We start from the raw sequence: 21,592 nt of genomic DNA on the forward strand, positions 1-21,592 counted from the left end.
GGCAACCCAGGCTCTACATTGCTCCTGGGGAAATCCTGTTTGTCATCGAACATCCCCGCTCCCTCTGCGTCGTCTTCTTGAATTGGGGGTAGGGGGTAACTGCGCAGGATCTTGCAAGGCTTGCTGTGCTGAGCTACTTCCACTCTTCTTCGGTGATACCACAACTTGACGTTGAGGTGTTCGGGTTGAAATTGTTCTTGGCAGCCTGCTTTTGACTGCTGAGACATTTGCAATCAATGGCATGCCGCTAGATTCGCTTCCGTCCCGGCTGACAGGTCGGTACGCTGTGGCTCCATTCACGATTCCACGAGCCCGTAGATCGCGGTCTAAATGTGCTTGACTGCTGTGCAGCGCTCGATTACGGGTCGGTGTGGTCGGCGTGGAATAGCTGTTGAGTAGACTTGGCGGGGTCGTCGATGAGCTCGATCGCCTAGGACCTTTGCGCCTCCGGACACTGGCTCCATGTAAGTCATTTATTTCACTGGATTTGATCAGCTCGCTAGCCATGTTGCGAACTAGTACGGCGCCATCGCTTTCGGCTAGTGCTTGAATCGCGTCCTCAAGGCCGTAATGTTTGATCAATGCTCCTTGTTCTTCGCTTGCGTCACAAACGCTACAAACGATGCGAAGCAAGTTGAGGCGTACCACCGCCTTGCTGGACTGCAGCTTGTGCAGTATTCGATGGAAGAAGTCAGGGGTAGCTAAGGTGAGAGCGATCGGTGGACTTAGTCGGAGCAATTTCTGCAAGGGTTCCAACAAGTTCTCGAAAGCGTTGGCTTTGGAAGTGGTGAAGCATCTGACAATGCCTGATGCAAATGAGCCTTGAAGAAGGTGTTCTTCTACCTTGGCCGTTTCCTCTTGGAGCCTGCGATGATTTAGCGGCTTTTTTTCAATATTCCAACGAAACGCATTACCAGATGAAGATTGCGTCTAGAGCGGTCACCTGCCAGAACTCGTCAGATAAGAGGAAGATGTAGAACGCGAGTCCCTTGTTCCTCCACAGCTCTCTTCTCCCAACTTTCCCAGAAGCAGCCATATCGCATAGCACGGGTAATGCAAATTCTTTCAATGGGCTCTTCGTTCTGACGATACGCTGAAGCAGAGGGATGATGCCATTAAGTGCTGCGTCTTCTTGACGTGATTTGTTCAGACGGCATAAGTTGTAGATTGTGTTAAGTATCTGATTTGATATCTCCCGAAAGTGGCCCTCGCTCGAATTGCTACGAAGGAGATCGGTAAGAACATCAATTGCGTTCGAATTTTGGAGTGAGTCTAATGTCGTTGACAGCATAGAAAGATTCTTGATGAATTTGAGCATTGTGATTTGGTGACTGGGAGACATCCGTCTGAGCTCTTTGAGGACGCCTATCCCGTATCAGAACCTGCAGAGCGAATCGATAGGGTACTTACGGTGCAGCACTGTCCTCTCTGCAATCAGTTCTTTGACGTGATTCTCGGCCTGGGAAAAAAGAAAGAATATGTTGGCAATGCGGCCTTCGCAAAGCTCTGCAAGCTCTCCATCTTCGTCTAGAACTCTGCTTAGCACAAGAGAAAGTGGATCAAGTACAGAATTCCTTGAAAGTATTCGGCAAAAATCGTTCTTTGGTGTAGGTCCTTGCAATTCGAAAACGCTCCATATGCCATTTACGCCGATCAACACCAAGTCGCGGTCATCCTCGTAATCTTCTTCTAAGAACTCAACCAAAACTTTTAGGCCACCTGCACTGACAAACATTTGTAAAGTCAACGTAGAAGTCTGAAACATCTGCCGTATGAAAGCCGCAGCCTCAAGTCTTATCTCGCTCGGAAACCGCTTTGACGCAAATCGAGTAATGATGGGGATTCCTCCCACAAAGCATAGATTTTCCTGTGTCTCCACGTCACCAAAAATGATGGTGTTGACAATTTTGAGGAGGTTGAATATGATGTCGCGGTGGCGACATGTCTCTAGAATCTCCAAGATTGGGAGCATTCCATGGGCACTCACAACGACCCCTTTAGTTTCGGGAAGATCAGCAAGGATCTCGAGCAATTGCTCAGAGATATCTGCAAGCAAGTCGTCTGCTTGAGTTGTCTTCAACGAGCCTACTAGACCTTCTACTTGAGTACAAACTCTAGCATACTTATCACGGGCTACGTTGGCTTCAAGGTCCATTTCATCGAAACCCTCCTCCAAAAGCGCGAAAGGATCATCCTCATCGTCGTCATCTCCAAGCCAAGAGTTGTTAGACAATTTCGAACTCAGCATCAGGGTTGCACCGTCAGAATGCGAGCCTTTGTCGCTCGGAGGTTTAGGGTGAGAGCCGCTAGTCTTGCCGAAAACATCAGAGAAGTCCTCATCATGTTCGTCTTCGGCGAATCTTTGGATCTCAACAGAAGATCGTGTTCTCCGCATGATTGGCTGCTTTGAGGAAGATGACGGTCGCCGGAGACTACCACCTACTTTCGCGGACGGTACGGAGTAAGTGGAAAGGTCTAAACTCGAGGGGTGGTGGAGCTTTGGCGATGTACGCTCAGAACGCTGAACGACTGTGTTAGTCAAAGACGACTGGATTCAAGGCTTTTCCTTTTCGCTTACCCGACGATGTCCAGCTCGATTGCTGAATGTTGCATCTTCAATCATCAAGTCGGAATAATCCTCTTCGATTGGTTCTACGAAGGATTCTGTAGACTTCGGAATCTGTTTTGGGTCTTGACAGCGATCTTTAACATTCTGCTTGTTCGGTAGGGCTACTGAGTTCTGCCTTGGGTCGGAAAGTATATTTCGACTCCCATGACGTTTGTGAGGGGCTTTCCCTTCCTTTGCAGACTGGTTAGAAAGGAAAGGAGGCCTGATAGTCTCAAGTGGGTCGGAATCTGCTTGTCTAATTGTGTTCTTGATTGTTGGCTCGAAATTTTCGACATCTTGAAGAGATTCCTCTGCTAGAGTTTCAAAGGAGGCAAAAGCCCGTAGCTTCTCGGCTGATAGAAGCCCACCAAAATGGTCCTGTAGTTTGACATGAGGAAGGCGCAGGGCATTTGGGGATGGGGCAGACTCGAAATCGTCATCCCAATTGTCATCCGCAGAAGTGTTAGGAGACCTGAAGGGCTGAGTAGTGACGCGACTTTTGGCTGCATCAAAAAGAGGCCTAGTTGGCGCCAACACTTGGGGGGCAACTTCGCGGCGGTTGGGTACCGGACCTGGGGACATAGTCCGAGAGGGTTTTCGGAGTGATCCTTGTTTCGGGGATTTCAGAGCCTCATTCCACTCTTGCACGCTCTTGACAGCTTGAGTATACTCGGTAGGCTTCTTAGGAACTTCACTGTCCGAGCGCTTGGCGTTGACAATCCACGGATGTTTGAGAAGCTTCCTGGCCGAAACCCTAAGGTTTGGGTCTTTTTGAAAGCACTGCATAAGAAAGTCACGAACAACAGGGGAGGCACCTTCTGGAAGAGGTGGGTGATCATCGTTGACAATACGGAAGAGTGCGTGCATAGGCTGCAGCTTATGGTATGGGGGTTTACCGTCCAGAAGCTCTATCACGGTGCATCCCAGACTCCAGATATCAGATGCTGTAGTGGCACCGGAGAGTTCAATCACCTCTGGAGCCATCCAATATGGTGTGCCCACAACGCTAGATTCATGAAATGTTGTGGTACGAGTAGCAACGCCGAAGTCCGCAAGCTTCACAAGTCCTTGCTTAGTCGTCAGAATGTTTGCACCCTTGATGTCACGATGTATGACACCCTGCTCGTGGAGGTAGAGCAGCCCATGGAGGACCTGGGACATATATATTCCGACAAGATTCTCCGGAAACTTGCCAAAATTTTTAGAAATGGAATGCAGCGAGCCATTCTCACAATATTCTAAGATGATATTGAGAGAATGTGAGGACTTCACGAAGCCACGGTACTTGACAATGTTTGGGTGATCCAAATTTTTCAAAAGGTCGATTTCGAGGGTGATGACTCTCAGCTCACTTTTTGGAAGATCTGCAAGTCTAATTTGCTTCACGGCCACGGTCTCGCCAGTTCCCATATTGAGTGCTCGATAGACCGAACCAAAGGCACCTTTACCTAGGCAATCACCAAGCTGGTAGTCTTTGAGTTCACCATCCTGAATAGGTACTTTGGACGCCTGTCGAGATGGGCGCGAGATGCCTGTTCCCTCTATCTGCCTAGCGTCTTCTTTGTCATTCGAATCAGTAGTTCTTGAAGGTTCTCCGAAGCCTTGAAATGCTTCTTCTTCTTCTTCCTCTTTCAATGCAAGTTCGCCCACCATTTGAGTCTCCATGACTCCTTCGGTCGTAGACTGGGTTGCAGTGTAGCCTTGAGCTCTTGAGCCGTCCTGAACAAGCCCATCAACATCTCACATAGTGGTATAGCCTATAAGAAGCATTGCTGAAAGTTAAATGATGGCACGACTGCAATCGTTTGGGAGGCATCCCGAGCGCTGCTACATTGGCTTTTCTGATAGGCGCGACGAGGACCATCATCTTGCTTCAATCAACCTCGAGCGTCAGCATCCCCTATCAAGTTTACTACTTACGAGTGGTAGGGTAGAGAGGCTCTTAATCAATGTACAAGCTTGACAGGTGAGCAGTGTTAAAGTTGATTGATTCTCTTGCGCGTGGAAGTGACGTGTCTACCTTTACTTTCACTAGCGGTAATTTGCCCCAGCAGTGTTTCCAATCTACAATATGTTTCTCTATGTACTTGGTCCCCAGTGATAATCATTTTAGTCGTTTAGGAGGTTCTCTATGAAGGCGCAGGATGTCAGATACAAGATACAAACTGCCTGCGATCACAATTTGGCCTTCGTTAGCTATGTCTGCAGCTATTTGGAGAGCGTTTGGGGCCCCTTTCGTAGCAGCAATAGTACGACCTATTGGATTGGTAGAGCTTGCAATACTGACGATGTCATGTGGGTCCATGGGATGGACCCAAGGCATACCATCCACAGGTCCAAAAGCGGTGGCAACAATATTGTCACCGGGTCTTAGAAGCTTCGAAAGCAATTCACCCGCATCCTTACCGGCCGAAATGCCAATCAGCCAAGTCACGGGAACACCGGTCTGACGAAGACGTCTATCGACATAAGAGCCAAGTACCTCCGCCGACTGCGGATTGTGTGCACCATCAAGAAGCACGTCAAAGACATGCTTGGTAATTTTGCGGAGATTAATCATTTGTAATCGGCCAGGCCAAGAGACACTTTCTATGGCCTTGGCTAGATGTGTAGGAGAAATATCGGCGCTTCTTCGTTGAAGAATTCCTTTCACAGAGGTGAGAGCGAGCTGGATATTCATGACTTGGTGTGCTTCAAAATGCTTTAAAGGAAGTAGATGTAAGAATTCACGATCTTCGTCTGAGTAGTCCTTCGGAACAATGGAGAACCTTGCAGCGTGAAAGCTCTCTGCAGATTGCCGGAGCACGTCGAGCACTTCGGGAGGATTGCTTCCATCCACTATGCACAATGCATGCGGCTTGATGATGCCAGCTTTGTGGGCCGCAATCTCTTCAAGCGAGTTGCCAAGAAGGGCTTGATGGTCCTTACCTATCTTGGTGATGACAGTGACCGCTGACTGCTGGAGGACGTTGGTAGCATCGTTCTTGCCTCCCAAGCCAACTTCGACCACCCCTACTTCAACATCACGCTCGTTGAAGATTTCGAAGGCGGTGGCAGTAAGAATCTCAAACTCAGAAGCTCTGATGCCTTCCTCTTCACTTTTTACTTTGACAGCTGCTTCAACTCGGTGAAAGAGGTCTGCGGAGACGGTCTGTTCATCAACCGTAATGCAGTCCCACCGGTCCAGAAGATGCGGAGAAGTAAATCTGCCACACTTAATGCCACCCGCGTGTAGCATTGCTGAAGCATAGGCGCAGACGGAGCCTTTGCCGTTGGTCCCAGCTACATGAATAGCCTTCCATGTTTGTGGAGAATGTCTCAATAAACGTGCGATGCGGTGGAGCCCCAGCTCAATCATGTCATCTCCGAGTCATGTCACTCGGCAACTGACAAAGAAGAAGCTCGATTGACGACGCGAGGAGGGGCGCCGTGAGGCCTAGGAACAGTGATCTGGGTCTTAGAGAATCCTTTGTCGGTGATGAACCATTTCTATCCGACTCTGACAATCAACGTGATACAAAACAAAGCGCGAGCCCTATGAACTCGAAAGGCGGACAGCGTGAGATTAGCGACTGATAAGATGCGGGACGGAAGAGACTAAACCAGTAGTGTAAAGTTAATCCCGCACTCCAAGACTACCGCCTGCCACCCGACCGTCGCGCATCCCTGAAGCAATTTAGCCTGATTCCCTCATTCCAGCCTTTTGCCTGGTCGCATAAACAAAATATCTTCTCACGTCTTTCGATCGCTCCTCCTTCCCCGCACCTATCAAGGCGTTTCTTCTGTGCTGGTCGCGACGTCAATCGTATAGCGTCTTGCGCTGTCGTCGCGCCATGGGTTTACGGTGAGTTGCGATTGAGCTTTAGTCACGATGATGGTTGCGCCTACTCTTGCATCATCACGGTGCTTGACAGTCATTTGAAAGGTCCCACCCAAATTTCGGGCTTCACGCTTGGCTAATTCCACCTTTCCAGTATGTTCGTTGAGCCTGACGAGGCCGAATCTAAAATCGCGGCCAACGCAGACCCTACTGTGACTGCGCGCTCTACGATACGACGGCAGCGAACCGTGAGATACAGCCCCGGTACGCGATTGCACAGGCAATCATCAGCGCAGCTCTCCAGTCGCCGCCAGAATGCTGGGTCTAATAGCATACGGCACCCACTAGACCCGCGGAGATCTCTGCTGGAGGACATCCGTAGGAGAGGCGCAAGTACTGAGCATCACGCGTCGCTCAATGAAATCGACGAGCTTGAAGCGTCCATTGCGCAGTATGAAGCTGTAAGAAATCCAAATGCTGCAGAAGTCACGGACGGGCAAGAGACTTTTCGTAGTCGCATGGAGAGCGAAAGCGCGCGCGCGACCCCCACAACCACTCGGACGGGCCCTGGTAGCCATTCTAGAGAAGGAGACGCCATGTCGGAATACCCTTTCGAAAACCCTACGTCGTCTTCATCTAGGCTTCGTTCATCTGTGCAAAGATACAGACTCACTCCACCGTATAGTCAAAGAGAATCGCAGCGCCAAAGTCCGGTCTACAGGCCTGTCAACCGACCTCGTGACGCCCCCTACACCCCTGGATTTCCACCTGCGCATCGTCCTGACTTGTTCGACATGGAGTTGAGACGTTCTGAAAGAATGGTCGATCTCACCGGTCTTGCCGCTCGCGTCAGTGACCTTCAGAGTGTGGAACGATATCGTCATGATAACGATCTCGACTCTATGCTATCTAACGTCAATTCCATGATCTCGCGCAGTAGCAGCCGATTGACGCCGGAGTATCTGCTCACGGAATCGGAGGTTGTTAATGCAATCAAAGAAAGGGTGGAAGTTTTGATTGCCAGAGCAATCCTCAGCCACGACCTTGACCACATACCTCCGTCTCGGCGTAGACACCATCCTTCTCATCCTAATCCTTTAAGTCGAGACGATCTAGATGGGCTAGGCGATCGAGAACGCAGTTTCAGCCCAGAAGGCATAAGCTGGGAGACCATGCTGACGAACATAACCCCCGACGACCGAGTGCCAAGCCTGCACTCGTCCTTTAATAGGGCTACCCCATCCACATCTACTTCCTCTTTCGGCTCCGTCTCAAATCTCAGCGCTTCTTCTTCATCCTCTTATGGAACTCAATTCACCGCACCTTCATCGTCTGCCGAGATCGAGCCGTGCCCCGTCATGGACGCCCAGAATTCAGACCGAGAATACTCAGCAGAATCATCGATGGAATCTTCGCATTCGCATAGGCCTCCCAGGGCCGGAGACACCGGGCATAGGGCAGACGAGCACCTTGACAGAATCCAGTCTCTTTCGACCAGACTGGACAGTCACAGGGCGCACGGTAGTGAGCACTCAGCGTCAAATCGCCGGAGCCTCGAGCGAGAAGCTGAGCTGCAGAGACTCGAAGCAACTCTGCGTCGGCTAGAAAGGCAGATCGAGGAGGAGAACCATGCGGTTGCTGGGCTACAGCGAACGAGCGGCGTTCGTGCTGGACGCGAGCGGCTCTAAATGAGCTATAAAGAGAATGGTTAAACAATTCGTTTGCTTAGTGTAATTTACAAGCTAGGATCTGTGGATCGGATTTTCACAGATTCTTAAACTAGAATCGAGAGCAAGACAGTAGAGCCAAAAGCGTAAGGTTGTCTCGGTCTTTCGAATAGCGGCAGGTCTATTCACCATTTGCCTACGGACCTTGCTGGCAGAGTGTATACTATAAATCTATGGTTAAAATATTTGCTTCCTATGATTTCTCGAGTGGAGAGATTTTCTTGAATTTGAGTCAGAAGAATGTCACCAATAGTCATTCCCACATTTGAGCCTCTGCTCTCCAAGTTACATCCTCCGTGCTCGTCACTACCTCTTGTACCTCCAGGCGATCGTCTACAATCTCTCTCCCATTGACCAGATCGTTATGGTCTGCTCTTCTACCAGCCTCCGATCCATCCTTCGCAATTCCCGCTTTCAAGTGTCTAGCAACTAATCTTCTCCTCGCCATTGCGAAGTCTACTTCGACAAACCAGAGTTCATTCATGATTGCAGCAGCCTCCTTCCAATCGCCCTTGTTTAAACTGAGGTAGTTGCCTTCGAAGATAACGACTCTTGTTGTAGGATGTATTGGAATGTCTCCGTGAACTGGGTCCTTCATGGCATGATCGAATGAAGGCGCATAGTGGACTTTCGTCTCGGGAGCTAGGGGCTCCCTCAAAGTCTTGACTAGCTGAAGGAAAGCAGATGCGTCAAACGTGTAAGCAGCTCCACGGCGGGCATGAGCTGTCGAAGGATCTGGCATGGCAGAAAGCTGTGCGCGGGAAAGATGATAGCCGTCCAACGGAACAAAGGCTGCGACCGGCGTATGTGCACATCCTGGAGCCCTTTCGTTATGGATATCGTTGAGTTTAGAGGCAACAAGACTGGCTAGGGTTGTTTTCCCTGCGTTCTGTTAAGCAAGGTGAACGAGTTCGTATAAAAGCACGGACGATTTACCTGATCCTGGAATGCCGGAAATAGCAATTAGAAGTCGTTCGGAAGTAGGTAAGTTCTCGTAGCTCTCTGTCAAAAGTCATTAGGAGGCGCTTAGATGATTCGCTATGACGTACCCCACGTCTTGCTGACTAGCCGATTGACCTGGTCTTCCATGGCGAAGTCAAGAAATTAATGCTTGTCCTGAGCTGGTTGTAGCCTCTGTATGTATCGGGTTACACGGCATAATCTTTTCACCTTTAAATAATTTGAAGTGATACCAACCCCTCCCTGCGGCAAATCTCTGCCAAGGACCGTAATGAGGAGAGCAAGATTTGACGCAATCCGTTGTTTCGTTTCAGAAGAGTGCCCACAACTCTTTCTTTGCGTGATGAACGTGCCGCTTCTTTCTGCGGTCCAAGACCCTTACGGCTGGTATAAAGCCGATGAACCTACAAATCGTCTCAAGAAGATATACCATTCATACACAGACAATTGTAGTTCAACCCTCAAAAAGCTGCCCCAGGCTGCCAGAAGTTTGAGGATATTCATAGGGTGGATCAATCTCCCACTTTGCCGAACGAGCGCTCGCTGTTCCTCAAAGACGGTCCGGCTACAATAACGTGCGAGTATCAGGAAATTTCGAGTTGGGCCTTCTTTGGTATGGAGGTTTTCGTCCAAGCTTCTGGTCAAGTCGTTTGTTTTCAAGAGGAGTAGAATAAGTCGTGGTACGTTCCCTAGCAATTGGACTAGCTCTCTGAACAAGCCATCTCCCATCGCACTGGAAATGGTTTCTTTTTCTTGCGCCGTCCTTTTCGAAACGATTGATTGCGTTGCACTCATATAATCTCGTCCAGTAATTACGCTTGCAAACAGAGGAAATTGGTCATCGGTGATTCCTGCGACCCGGTAAGAGTACTCGCGCATTTTCTGTTCATTTGAGTCCATCACTGCGAGCCATAGCTTTGCATAGTTGCGACTCAATTCCAATGGAATGTGCCTGTAAAGGCCGTGATCGTAGAGTATAATATCGAAGTTGTGCCTCTTCATCCTCCGAGTACTTCTCCGGATGGCAATATTGCCACCGTGAGGATCACAATGGAGGGGTGTATTTCCAAATATCATCTCGTTGAATATACGTGCAAGAGCTGCCGATACTTCGTCGCGGTCAATATTATTGGTGTCAAGATATTCAAGGTCGTCAAGCCTACGACCAGCGATGTATTCCATGACAAGGATTCTTCTCGAGCACCAATTGACTACCGGCACTACCAAGGGATAGTCACTCAAAGACTCAAAATGTTTCTTGGTTTGCATGGCGAAAGCCCCCTCCAAAGTAAAATCCAACTCTTGGGGTAAAGAGATCTCCATCTCCTTAGAGAGCCATGTCATATTATAACTTGGAAAAGCCCACGTGAGTGCGGAAAATGTGAGTCGAGTTAAGGCTAGGTCTAGGGGAACCCATTCTTCAAGTATGGGATGCTGAACTTTAACAGCAACTTTCTCTTTGCTGTTCTTCAAGGTAGCTAGATGAACCTGAGCTAAGGATGCTGCAGCAGTCGGAACCTTCTCAAAAGTTTCAAATATCTCTTCGACCGATTGATTTATATCTTTCACAAACAATTTCTCAATTGCTTCAAACGACGAAATAGGGCATTGATCTTGCAGCGGAATGAATGTTGTGGTCCATTCACGCGGTAGAAGATAGTCCATGCTGCTGAGATGTTGGCCGAGCTTAATGAAAATGGAGCCATTGCTCTCCATCACCTTCAGGGCCCGCTCGGCACATCTTTGATGACAGGCACTCAACTCAATGTCATAGTGCTCGTTATTTTCGGTGGGAATCCTGAGAGTCCTTTGGTAGCTAGAGATAATGTCAATAGTTAAATCGTTTTGGCAGGGTCCATACACTTACTCCAAGATGCAACGCACAAGTGTACCAACGACTCGTCCAGTCCTCCGAGCTGCCGAGAAGACATGGCCTATTTTGTCTCGTGTCGCATCTCGCGCGAGCAGAGCTAGTCCAGCGGCTCCTATTACACTCGTGACTACCACAACCGATCGAGTCTTTTGTTTGCTGGACGAAGAGGCTTTGGACCGGCGGCTTGCAATGTCATTGAACGACCGCTGCCTTGTGCATTGACCCAGAGGGCGAATCTTCAGGTATCTTCTAGTATCAAAGCCCACTGAAGCCAACCTTCTCATTGTCCAAATTGGAGAGGCCTGGTGAGGCTTGATCACAAAATGAACCTTGCATTTGTGTAGAACCAACTAAAACAATTCCCCCCAAAAATCAAGAGCACGCGTTTCCATAAACGGCCTGGCGTGACAGTACTCTATCTACAAACTTAATCTATTTAGATCTGATATCATCTACACCCCATCGGATTTCTATCACTCTTGCTCTACCTTCCACACGACACTGTCGCGCAATTCTGTGAGAATCTTGTGTCATGTTAAAAGGCGCTGTAAAGTTCTTTAGCGATCCTCAAGATGAAATGCAAACCATTAGCCACCGCAAGACCTCCACCCGCTCAAGAGGGAAAGGCTAGGTAGCTGACGGCGCTGTCTCTGCATCCATCTCTATTCGATCGTGACACCTCTGCTGTCTGGCTACTCGAGCTTGACACTTGGAGTGCCAAACGCAAAGCTTTGAAAAGCCGATGGGACTCGGTGCAATCAAAGCCAGAGGCGACAAGAATGAGAAATATCTGCAAAAACAGCTTGCACAAGCTGTCTCACAGAAGAATTGGCATACCGGGTAGCGATGATTCACAGGAGCTGATGCTGTAGTACTATATACACTATTTGGAAACTAAAGACGCTTGCCCACACCAACAGGTCTAGCGCACGCCGTTCCAGGTAACGCCTATTTGGCAAAGGGGAAACATAACCTCACTATAAATGCTGATAACTCTGTCGAGATGGTAACGACTAGCCGTCTAGTGACGAATACCATGTCGTTTGTTGTGTCTGGACGAATATGCAGTAACGAGTCCATAGAAATAATAATATGATATTCTTCCGCATATCACCACGAGAAGAGCTTTAGCTCTGTTCTACGAGAAATACTAAGTCACCGCGGCTGCCCGTGTGCCATTTGGGTCATCGTGATCGCGTTGCATATAGAAGAAAGTTTTTTTCAGATACTCAAATGTCAAGATGGTCGTCATGGCAGACGGCACTGCGCGAATAAGGTTCGTCCCAAGTCCGGCATAGAAGCCTCTCCAGCCTTCCTCCATGTAAATGATCTTGCACGTCTGCCAGGTGCCTTTACTTTGGAGTATTTGAACGGCTGGTGGAATGAGGTTTGGCGGTTTGCCACGATCACTTGCTTTCGCAATACCATTGCGATGCAATGAATTTGCAGAGGGTGTTATACTCGATCGTTGCTGAGTCTGAAGCCTGGTACGCACAACTTCGTGCGGATACGTTGCGGTGCTCGCACAAACTTTGCTTAAGAAAACCGCCCCAGCGAGCCCGTAAAAGTGATGGCTCCGATCCTCAGCAGACTCGTTTACACCTTTACCCAGGCCAGTGAACCTTTCTTTGAAGACCTCGTATAGCGGGAATTGTACGGCAACGTGAGCTAAGCCAAGTAGAGCCGGCGTCAAGCCAGAGTAAAAGGACAAGATTCCTTCGTGAAGGTACATCTTGCGGGCAGCATCCATCGTGTTACGGTAATGCCACGGGGCTTTCGAGTGAGTTTTGTCTTCTCTTGAGCTTGACTGGGACATTAGCCGAGTCTTAATGACCCAGATAGGATTGGTAGCCAATGTCGAGCATGCGCCTCCACTTAGTGAGGCATACACATTGGCGATGAACCAATTGTCTACACCTTTCTTAGCGTTCAAGACGAAGCAGCTGCGTCAAATCAGCTTACCAGTTTTTGTTCGAAAGAAAGCCTGTGTTTTATTGTATACTGTTAAATAAACCGCCCATGTCGGAATGTAGCCCAACAACATGGGGCCTAGTCCTCGATACATTCCTCTGATGCCATCCTCTTTCCATATTGTCGAAGCAGAACCAGCAACACCTCTATATGCAGCTGCGGTAACCTCAACCCCGCCTCTTGATCGTCTAAAGCCACCTTGTGCCTGTAACTTTGTCTTGATTACATCCAATGGGCAACTAACCAGGCCAGCTACAGCTCCCGAGATACCGCCAGATATTGGGACGACAAACTCTGATGGTAATCGCCGTGCAAAACGTTCCCGTGCCGTGTAAGGTGGGCTAACACTCGCTTTGTCGGCGCTTTGAGTAGTAATCGGCGCCGTAGAGGGGCGGTCATAGGACATTGCAAGCTACACTTTAGAGTTCCATCTGGGCTGTAGCATTGGGGAGTAATTGTGGTATCTGGGCGCCGGTCTCGTGCATTCTGGGGCGACCCCGCAGCGTTTGGGAAGAGTCTGCTAGACAGACCGAGGAATCATGGCTGGGAGATATATGTATCCCTAGTAGCGAAGACTAGCTTGAAGGATTGAAGGCTATCTCGGGAATATAGGGCCTCTGTCAGAGTGGTCAGCGCAATAGAGACCGTTTGCCGTGGTTGCGAGAGAGAGAGATGAGCTCTGCTCTTGGCGGTAATCGATTTGCGGTGCGGGATCGCGGATAGAGTAACCTGTTTCGCTTAAATACCCCGACTGCCATACTTACATCTATTCCTGCCATTCAGTCCCCCTGAGGTTCTTCAGCATGTCGGCACCAACACTGACAAAATTCATCATTCGACGGCCATGGCTGAAGAGGTGGATGATGCCTCTGGCAAATTGGTACGCTGATGCTGCGGGATATCGAAAGCTCGGGTTGAGGTAATTGGCCAAATGATTGGACCGTCCTACATATATACCAGAGATTAATCGTATGGGAACTCAGAGCGGACGACCTTATTCCAGAGGAGAACGACACGGTCTTGCTTGCGCTGAAGCGACTTCCACCGAAAGAAGCCTACGATCGCGTTTTTCGTTTACGGAGAGCTTTTCAAGTGCGCAGAACGTCCAAAGATGTCTTATTACCAATCTAATGTCTTGCTGCAGTGCTCCCTTGCCCATCAATTATTACCAAAAGACCAGCAGACGACGCCTGACGAGGTATTTCCTTTTCCTTTAGCGTGGTAATTTCAAAGTCTAATGCTGGGGAAAGGACTACCCCTACCTTACGCCAATTATTGAGGAAATTGAATCCGAGTCAAAAGAAAGAGATGATCTAGAAGCAATGGTCATTAGTAAGAAGAAGCTCCCGCAATGAAGCAGTGGAAATTTCGAGACAGATTGTAACCGCCAATGTATGATTCTCAATCTGGATCTTTTCTTGCGAGGCAAGACGCTCGTTCAAGGCACGCTGTCCGTATTGCTATTACGATTCCTCGACAACATTGACGTCGACACCCTCAACCCTCCACATGTACCACATGAATACGCTACTGCAAGAGAAGTCAATGGCAACAAATGAACACAGAGGGTAGTGACCTACCGGTACGGCGCGAATTTTTCAGCCATCTCAAGCATGTCCTTTTCCGACATATATTTCCATTTTCCACCTCCCTTTGCTTTCAACTTACTTACGTCTTTGCCCATGAATGCGGCCATGCCTCGTCTGTGACAGTATCAGCGAAATGACGCCGAAAGCTGCGACGTCCTCACTGCACCCCCAGATCTCCAGTAGACAGGATATCCATGCGCTTTAAACCAAAACATGCGAACATCTCTACACTCCAACGTCCTAAGCCGCGTACCGCTGTTAGCTTCTCCATAATCTCCTCATCACTTGCGTTGACCAGCATCGCAGCGCTGAGCTCTCCATTCGCAAATTTTGCCGCTAGCCCCTGAATGTATTCTGTAACATTTTAAGTCAGGGCTTTGAATTCGTGCCTAATTGAAAGAATACAGTCTCACCTGCTTTCCTTTCGGAAAGACCAGCTTGACGCAGAAATGGAATACTGCACAAAGCGACTTGCTCTGGAGTTGGAAACTTGAGGTCATCTTCGGCTTCTTTATACGTTGGATGAGGCTGAAAAAGCCCCACAAATTTCCGCTTTATCGATGAAGCAGCTGCTCCAGACACTTGTTGGGCCATGATGCCGCTCGCAAGACTTTTGAAAGGGTCGCACTCCTCAGTCAGTCCTTCTGGAGAGAACATCCGACAATGATGCTGTTTGATGATCGACTTGAGCTTCGGTTCCATTGTGACGAGGTGAGCGCAGGCCTCCTCGAGAATGTGGCCGATGGTCGTCCTTGGTCTTGGAAGGTTGGTCCTTGACGGCGACATGTCGGCCGTATCCTTTGAATAGGCTACTAAATGGCTACCTTTCGGAGTCACCAGAGGAACATTCGTGCGGTACGGCTCGGCTGGCCTATCAAGAGAGCTGGTTGAAGAAGCGTGGCCTTTGGTAACTTCCAGTGGCCCATGTCGTGTTTGTTTGATAGGAGTTGTAATCTGGACTCTCTTCGGCGATGTTTGAAGCTCTCTCTCTGGCTTACGCTTCAGCGCTGGTCTAACGCGCTTTTCTTTTGGTACGCTCGTTCGACGTAGCCCGGCCTCTTCAGCTCTCTGTTCGGAACTCAATGTTGCTGCAGTCTTGACCGGCTGCGTGGCACTTCTCAAAATGCGGTTGGCCGCCATTCTGCAGTTTTCCAATACACTACCGAAGACACCTATCATAGAAGAATTGCGCATTCATGTCGTGTCGAGCGGCCAGGCCCCGTATATGCAATTTTGAAGCCTGAAGTTGCTCTCAAAATCGAGAAGCCACTCTACTTAGTAATTCGTTAACCGCATTCAGACTAAGTCCTTGATCCGGAGAGATCGACCCCAAATGACTCCAAAACACGGATGCTTACGAGTATGAGTTTCGAATAAATGACTGGCGTCACTGTAGCCAAGGCCGAAATTGGGGGTGAGCATTTGAGGCGATTAGTCAGAAGCTGCTTTGAGTGGCGATCATCATCGAAATGGTCTAGTTTCCATTCGGGAGACCAGGATATGAATAAATGCCAATAAAGGAGTTTCATCAGCGTCTTGCTCACGCTGCTTTCGTAGTTCATCTTTTCGCTCTGGCAGGGAGATACCGAGTTGCAAAAAGACGCGTAAACGTACCACTTTGGCCTCTGCTGTGGGCTGTGGCAACTGGTAACAGTGCAGAGTTGGTGGATCAGGGTGGCACTGAATACGAGGTTTTGCAGTCTTGCGGCAACCGATTCTAGATCGATCTATGCTGGCCACTGCTCCTTCGAAAGTGATATATGCGACCGCGGGGCCTCCATGGCTGAACTTGCATTGTCTCAGTCTTCCCTCCCAATGCACCTTCACAACAAAATCAATTGGACGTGGTATGATAACAAGTCGCTCGCTCATGGCCCTTGGAGTCGTCTTGAGGTTGAAATGGGTGCAATTCTACAAATTAAAAACCGTTATCGGGCATGTAGCGCGGTAGCCTTGATGCAGCTGCAATTCGGAGACAAAGCTTGGTCGGGGATAGGACCAAGTCCATTTGTATTGAAATACGTGCTTTTCCCCACCTACTTCTGCAAACATGCCACCACCCATGGTGGCCCCTCCATTTAGCGAAGTCCAGGCGTGTTTGTGATGCTGATACGCCCATCAAAAGGCCGATTGAAGACCTTTGGGGTTCCGCTATGTAGACCTGGTGAGGAATAATAGCTCTCTCATCAGTTTTGATGATGCCAATCTCGCTGGCTCCCCAAGCAGACGAAACGTACCCGGGGTGGGAGTGATAGCGGAAGGACCTGTCCAATCAAACAGGGATGATAGGAAGTCGGAATGGGGCACCTCAAGGCGACTAGGAAGATACGGCGTCAGTTTAAGTCGGACTAGTACTAGCGATGCCAGTGACCCAGGCGTTGGAGCGGACGCTTAGGACACCTGCCCGAGTCGTACTGCATGAGCTAGCACTAGGAGGGCATGTACCGTCTCTACGCTCTCTACGGGCAAAAAAGCACCAGCGGCAACCCTAAACCACCCTAAGCCCCTTTCTGCCCGCCAATTTTTCTTTTTTTTTTCTGAAAATACTCCCTGCCCCCAAACTGCCAAATTCTCCTGATCCCGTCTCCCCCAATCCCATTCACTCTTCATTTCTCATTCCTCTTCCATCGAACGACGTCCACATCGTTCCTGCCTCTCGTTCTTCCTGGCATTTGGTTGCCATCTTCAACGGGTTGCGCCTTCCTTGAGTGTTTCTCAGGTAGCAGCTCCTAATACTTTAATTCGCGCTTGCTTTTTAACATTTTCCCCCTTCTCTACACTCGCTCCAATCTGTTAGGACCACCCAGCAACTTTACCTCCTCTTCACCATCCATCATCTACGACATTCATCTGGGAGTTACCATCTCTCTTCGACCATTGTAGCTCTAATTCAATTGCTTTCAAGGTGGGTGCTTTTCTGGTGACGGGATTGCTGAACGGGCTTCGTGTTTACACTGGATTTTTTCGTCATCCATCCGCCAGGCTCTTCGATGCTAACCATCCCGCGATAGTTATCACCATAGACGTATATTTCACGCAATGGCCATCACAAAATATCTCCTTCCAACCATCGCGTTGGCAGGAAGCGCCATAGGTACGTCCTCACTCACCATGCTCATCTTCCAATCACCTGCCGAATGGCTTCATCAGGAATCATGCTAACTCGTTGACTGCAAGGCCAATGCAGTAACAGTGCCACCCTGACCATCACCAAATCCGCTGATGCGAGTCAAATTGGCTCTTGCACAACTTACAGCGGCTCCGTTGCAATCCCAACAGATGTTTCAGATGCTCAGGATTCTAGTGGTCACAACGGGCTCTCCATACAGGGCGTTGAAAAGATTGTGGGTAACGTCACAGTCGACAGCGCTATCAACCTGGCCAGCCTATCTTTTCCAGACCTTCAAGAAGTCAGCGGCCTACAGCTCGGCGGTTTGACGGTTCTCTCGGAGTTATCGCTGCCACAAATACAGTCAATAGATCGGATAAACCTCACGGCCCTTCCTGCATTACAACAGTTCTCCTTCGGCAACACCGGGGTCACTCAGTCTCAAAGCATACTGATCACCAACACTGGCTTGACCACTCTCAAGGGTCTGGATAAATTAGACACTATCAACAGCTTCAACGTCAACAATAACCCCGGCCTGCAAAACGTCAGCCTTGGAATTTCAAGCATTAAAAATGCGATCAGGATTGAAGCCAACAACGGTGATCAAAACGGCACGGATGCCTCATTCCCTCAGCTTGAGTCGGCCATGAACATGACCTTTCGTAACTGCAGCTCTGTGTCGCTTCCTGCGCTCACCAATGTTTCTCAATACCTCGGTTTCTACGGGAATTCTTTCGAATCTTTTGCTGCCCCTAATCTTTCGACCACGGGAGGATTGGTGTTTGTCGAGAATGCTGCCTTGTCCAACATCTCTATCCCAGGCTTGACAACAATCAATGCCAGCTTCCAGATCGCCAACAATACCAACCTTAAGAAGATTGATGGAATTCAGAAGCTTTCAGTCGTCACTGCCTCTTTTGATCTGAGTGGAAACTTCTCTGAGTATGTCGTATTCCTTTCTTTCTCAATGCATTGCTAAAGTTCCCTTAGGCTTGATCTGCCAAATCTGAGTCAGGTCCGAGGGGCCTTCAATTTGCAGACATCGGCTGAATTCGATTGCAAGCCGTTTGATGATGCCAGAAAGACCAAGATCAAGGGAAAATATCAATGTGCAGGTCAACAATCTAAACCAGGTGGACAGGGTACCAAGCCATCCTCGACCGGCAGCGGCGCCAAGCCAACAGGCGCTGCTGGCTTCAATGCCGTCAATCTCCCTGCGCTTGTTGGTGGCACCTCTTTCATCGCTGGATTGCTCCAGATGGCACTGTAAATGTGGATGGATGGGTGAGAATTCTGGGCTTTGGCGCTTCCATCAACTTTCGCGGACAAAATCATTGCATGATGGATCACAGGTTCTTAGGAGCGACTTTCATTTAGACTGCTGTATTGGCGCAGCATTGTTTGACGGACACGTGCGTTTCAGCAGAATGCTTCAGTGCTGGAGGCACGAAGGATAGATTGCTTACTCAAATATGGTTTTCATGTCTACAAACCCTTGTCTCTGGCGTTGCAATGGCAAGGTGGGCTTGGTACTACATGCATTCCGGGTGTTATGTCTGGCTCTCTTCATACCTGGCTTGCGCCGTCCTTGAAATCCCACCATTTTACGAGCTGGTGGAGGAGAGGGAAGAAAAGTAATAGCTTCTAATAATATACGAAGTGTTGTCAGGCAGTCACACTTTTGGTCACGTCTTCTCTCTCCTAGGGCTTCATTTCTCCCAGAAAATACCACTTCAACAGCTCCCGTGCTTTTCACCCTCAGCCTATGGTGTTTTGCAGTCGATCCTTGATCTCAGCGTTTGTGTAGCCCAGATATAAGATAGGTGACGATAGATTACGCAGGCGCTGGTGCTCAATTCGTGCCTCTTTGCGCTATTCATACACTCGACTATATTGCCGGACTCTACGTAGATTTAATGTAGACTGTGGCTTGCCCATATCAAAATAATCAGTGGAAAGATAAAGCGCAAGGCGTGGCATACACACCTGGCGTGTCAAAACTCGTATCGGTACAAGACTGAGCTCAACCCTAAATTTGTAACTCTAGCTACGACTTTTATCCGCCCATGAAGAATAGCCGTACATATCTCTCTATAGGTTGTATTGAATCGCCACCTCGGCAGTCCTCACCAAACATGCATCCGTCATCAAAGGGTCCTAGGTCTTGAAGCATTGCAGCTTCCCTGTACATCCCGCTGGTCACCCCCTTTTCTACCCACAAGTTCAACGCCATGCTCCTTCCTAAAGGTGGTGTCACTTGGAAGTCGGCCAAAGCTCGACTGCCCCCATACAGGGCAGTTGTGCATTACCTGAATAAATCGAGAGCTCTCACGGGCATTGCTGTTGTCGTCATCATCCTCATACTATGGGGAGGCTTACGTACCTCTTCTCGCGAGATGCAAAGGTATGCTTTGAAGAGAGGTACATTTGGTCAAAAAACCAAAACAGAAAGCTTACCATTATTCGTCGACTTACAGATTCTACTGCTGGGGACCGGCGAAACCGCCAATGGCAATGTCAATGAATGAGCAAGCGCAGTGGCACCAGCATTTACAGACTCCAGTCTTGTTCAATCACCACGCTCCAATGGAAGTCGAATCAGCACTCATACATAGTGTCGACTTGAATGGCATAGACTCTACACCAAGAGCTAGACTCAACGAAGAGCGTGTCCTTATCCTCACCCCTCTGCGCGACGCAGCCCCCTATCTCCCTAAATACTTTGACCTTCTTTCCGAGCTCACATATCCCCACGATTTGATAGATTTAGCATTTCTCGTTGGAGATTCTACAGATGACACGCTGGCGGTTTTATCGTCAGAATTAGACAGAGTTCAAAAGCGGACGGATAAAATCCCGTTTCACGACGCGCTCATCGTGCAGAAAGATTTTGGAGCAATGGTCGGGATGGATGTAGCAGAAAGACATGGCTTCGAAGCCCAAGGCCCGAGGCGAAAAGCAATCGCTAGAGCAAGAAACTATCTACTCTACACAGCGTTAAAGCCGACGCATTCTTGGGTATACTGGAGGGACGTGGATATCCAAGACAGTCCATCGAAGATACTGGAAGATTTCATGGACCACAACAAGGATGTTCTAGTACCCAGTGAGTGGAGAGGTGTAAATCGTCGATCGGGAGCTGTTGACTGATCGTGTAGACATTTGGTTCCACCGTTATGAGAACCAACGAGATATCGAAGGAAGATGTAGGTCCTCCGTTCGTGGGAATATATGATGAGCCTTTCTGACCGTTCAAAGTTGACTACAATTCTTGGATAGAGTCTGATCAGGGGCGCAAGCTTGCGGACTCGCTTCCAAAGGATACCGTCCTTGCAGAAGGTGGGTCGCGCATTCATGATCTCGCTCTCTTCGAAAACCGCTAATCTTTCGCAGGATACAAAGAATACAACACCAAGCGGAAATATCTCGTTCAGTTCGGAGATTGGCGCAATAACAAAGACGAAGAGGTCGAGTTGGACGGTATAGGCGGCGTCAATATCCTCGTGAAAGCGGACGTTCACAGATCTGGTAATTTAGTCTTGCAGATGAACGATTGCGGAGCGTTCTTGGCTGACAGTTACTTAGGGATCAACTTCCCTTGCTATGCATTCGAGAATCAGGCAGAGACCGAAGGCTTTGCAAAAATGGCGAAACGAGCCGGATACCAGGTAGTAGGCTTGCCCAATTACGTAGTATGGCATATCGATACGGAAGAAAAGAAAGGCAACCTAGGCAGTCGGCCAGCGTGGAAAGGAGCTGAAGGCTGAACGGCCTAGCTTTAAAAAAAATGTCCGGTCTAATCACTATCTATATCTCACCCATGCTGTTCATGTGTCTCGAAGCAGGCGAATCAGTTCTGCACTGACGCTTTGCGTCCAATATTAATGAAAGAATGAAGAACATGATGATGGAGTAGATTTATTGTGAGGGCT

General features: G+C 49.0%; 8 protein-coding genes across 8 annotated transcripts; 3 read left to right on the plus strand and 5 right to left on the minus strand.

Annotated features, from left to right (window-relative positions):
• Window positions 1-42: 42 nt before the first annotated feature.
• KY384_006940 (uncharacterized protein) lies at window positions 43-5,966 on the minus strand (the record flags this gene model as incomplete). Its single annotated transcript, XM_044815433.1, has 5 exons — window positions 43-865; window positions 915-1,365; window positions 1,411-2,521; window positions 2,579-4,347; window positions 4,775-5,966. 5 exons carry the CDS (start codon window positions 5,964-5,966, stop codon window positions 43-45), a joined length of 5,346 nt encoding a protein of 1,781 aa, XP_044667307.1.
• Window positions 5,967-6,583: 617 nt separating this feature from the next.
• Window positions 6,584-8,116, plus strand: KY384_006941 (uncharacterized protein; the record flags this gene model as incomplete). The annotated part of the gene is made up of 1 exon (XM_044815434.1): window positions 6,584-8,116. One exon carries the CDS (start codon window positions 6,584-6,586, stop codon window positions 8,114-8,116), a length of 1,533 nt encoding a protein of 510 aa, XP_044667308.1.
• Window positions 8,117-8,408: 292 nt separating this feature from the next.
• On the minus strand, window positions 8,409-9,244 carry KY384_006942 (uncharacterized protein; the record flags this gene model as incomplete). Its single annotated transcript, XM_044815435.1, has 2 exons — window positions 8,409-9,037; window positions 9,205-9,244. 2 exons carry the CDS (start codon window positions 9,242-9,244, stop codon window positions 8,409-8,411), a joined length of 669 nt encoding a protein of 222 aa, XP_044667309.1.
• A 249-nt stretch (window positions 9,245-9,493) lies between these two features.
• On the minus strand, window positions 9,494-11,272 carry KY384_006943 (uncharacterized protein; the record flags this gene model as incomplete). The annotated part of the gene is made up of 2 exons (XM_044815436.1): window positions 9,494-10,931; window positions 10,983-11,272. The coding sequence occupies 2 exons, from the start codon at window positions 11,270-11,272 to the stop codon at window positions 9,494-9,496; spliced, it is 1,728 nt and encodes a 575-aa protein (XP_044667310.1).
• Window positions 11,273-12,138: 866 nt separating this feature from the next.
• On the minus strand, window positions 12,139-13,365 carry KY384_006944 (uncharacterized protein; the record flags this gene model as incomplete). Its single annotated transcript, XM_044815437.1, has 2 exons — window positions 12,139-12,899; window positions 12,951-13,365. The coding sequence occupies 2 exons, from the start codon at window positions 13,363-13,365 to the stop codon at window positions 12,139-12,141; spliced, it is 1,176 nt and encodes a 391-aa protein (XP_044667311.1).
• Window positions 13,366-14,422: 1,057 nt separating this feature from the next.
• KY384_006945 (uncharacterized protein) lies at window positions 14,423-15,688 on the minus strand (the record flags this gene model as incomplete). Its single annotated transcript, XM_044815438.1, has 4 exons — window positions 14,423-14,489; window positions 14,540-14,662; window positions 14,710-14,902; window positions 14,962-15,688. 4 exons carry the CDS (start codon window positions 15,686-15,688, stop codon window positions 14,423-14,425), a joined length of 1,110 nt encoding a protein of 369 aa, XP_044667312.1.
• Window positions 15,689-17,587: 1,899 nt separating this feature from the next.
• On the plus strand, window positions 17,588-18,930 carry KY384_006946 (uncharacterized protein; the record flags this gene model as incomplete). Its single annotated transcript, XM_044815439.1, has 3 exons — window positions 17,588-17,642; window positions 17,726-18,602; window positions 18,651-18,930. 3 exons carry the CDS (start codon window positions 17,588-17,590, stop codon window positions 18,928-18,930), a joined length of 1,212 nt encoding a protein of 403 aa, XP_044667313.1.
• Window positions 18,931-20,056: 1,126 nt separating this feature from the next.
• KY384_006947 (uncharacterized protein) lies at window positions 20,057-21,427 on the plus strand (the record flags this gene model as incomplete). The annotated part of the gene is made up of 5 exons (XM_044815440.1): window positions 20,057-20,064; window positions 20,138-20,766; window positions 20,819-20,866; window positions 20,919-20,999; window positions 21,054-21,427. 5 exons carry the CDS (start codon window positions 20,057-20,059, stop codon window positions 21,425-21,427), a joined length of 1,140 nt encoding a protein of 379 aa, XP_044667314.1.
• Between the last annotated feature and the right edge of the window lie 165 nt (window positions 21,428-21,592).

Source organism: Bacidia gigantensis, assembly GCF_019456465.1.
Source record: "Bacidia gigantensis strain McMullin 20006 chromosome Unknown contig_255, whole genome shotgun sequence".
Taxonomy (NCBI): domain Eukaryota; kingdom Fungi; phylum Ascomycota; class Lecanoromycetes; order Lecanorales; family Ramalinaceae; genus Bacidia; species Bacidia gigantensis.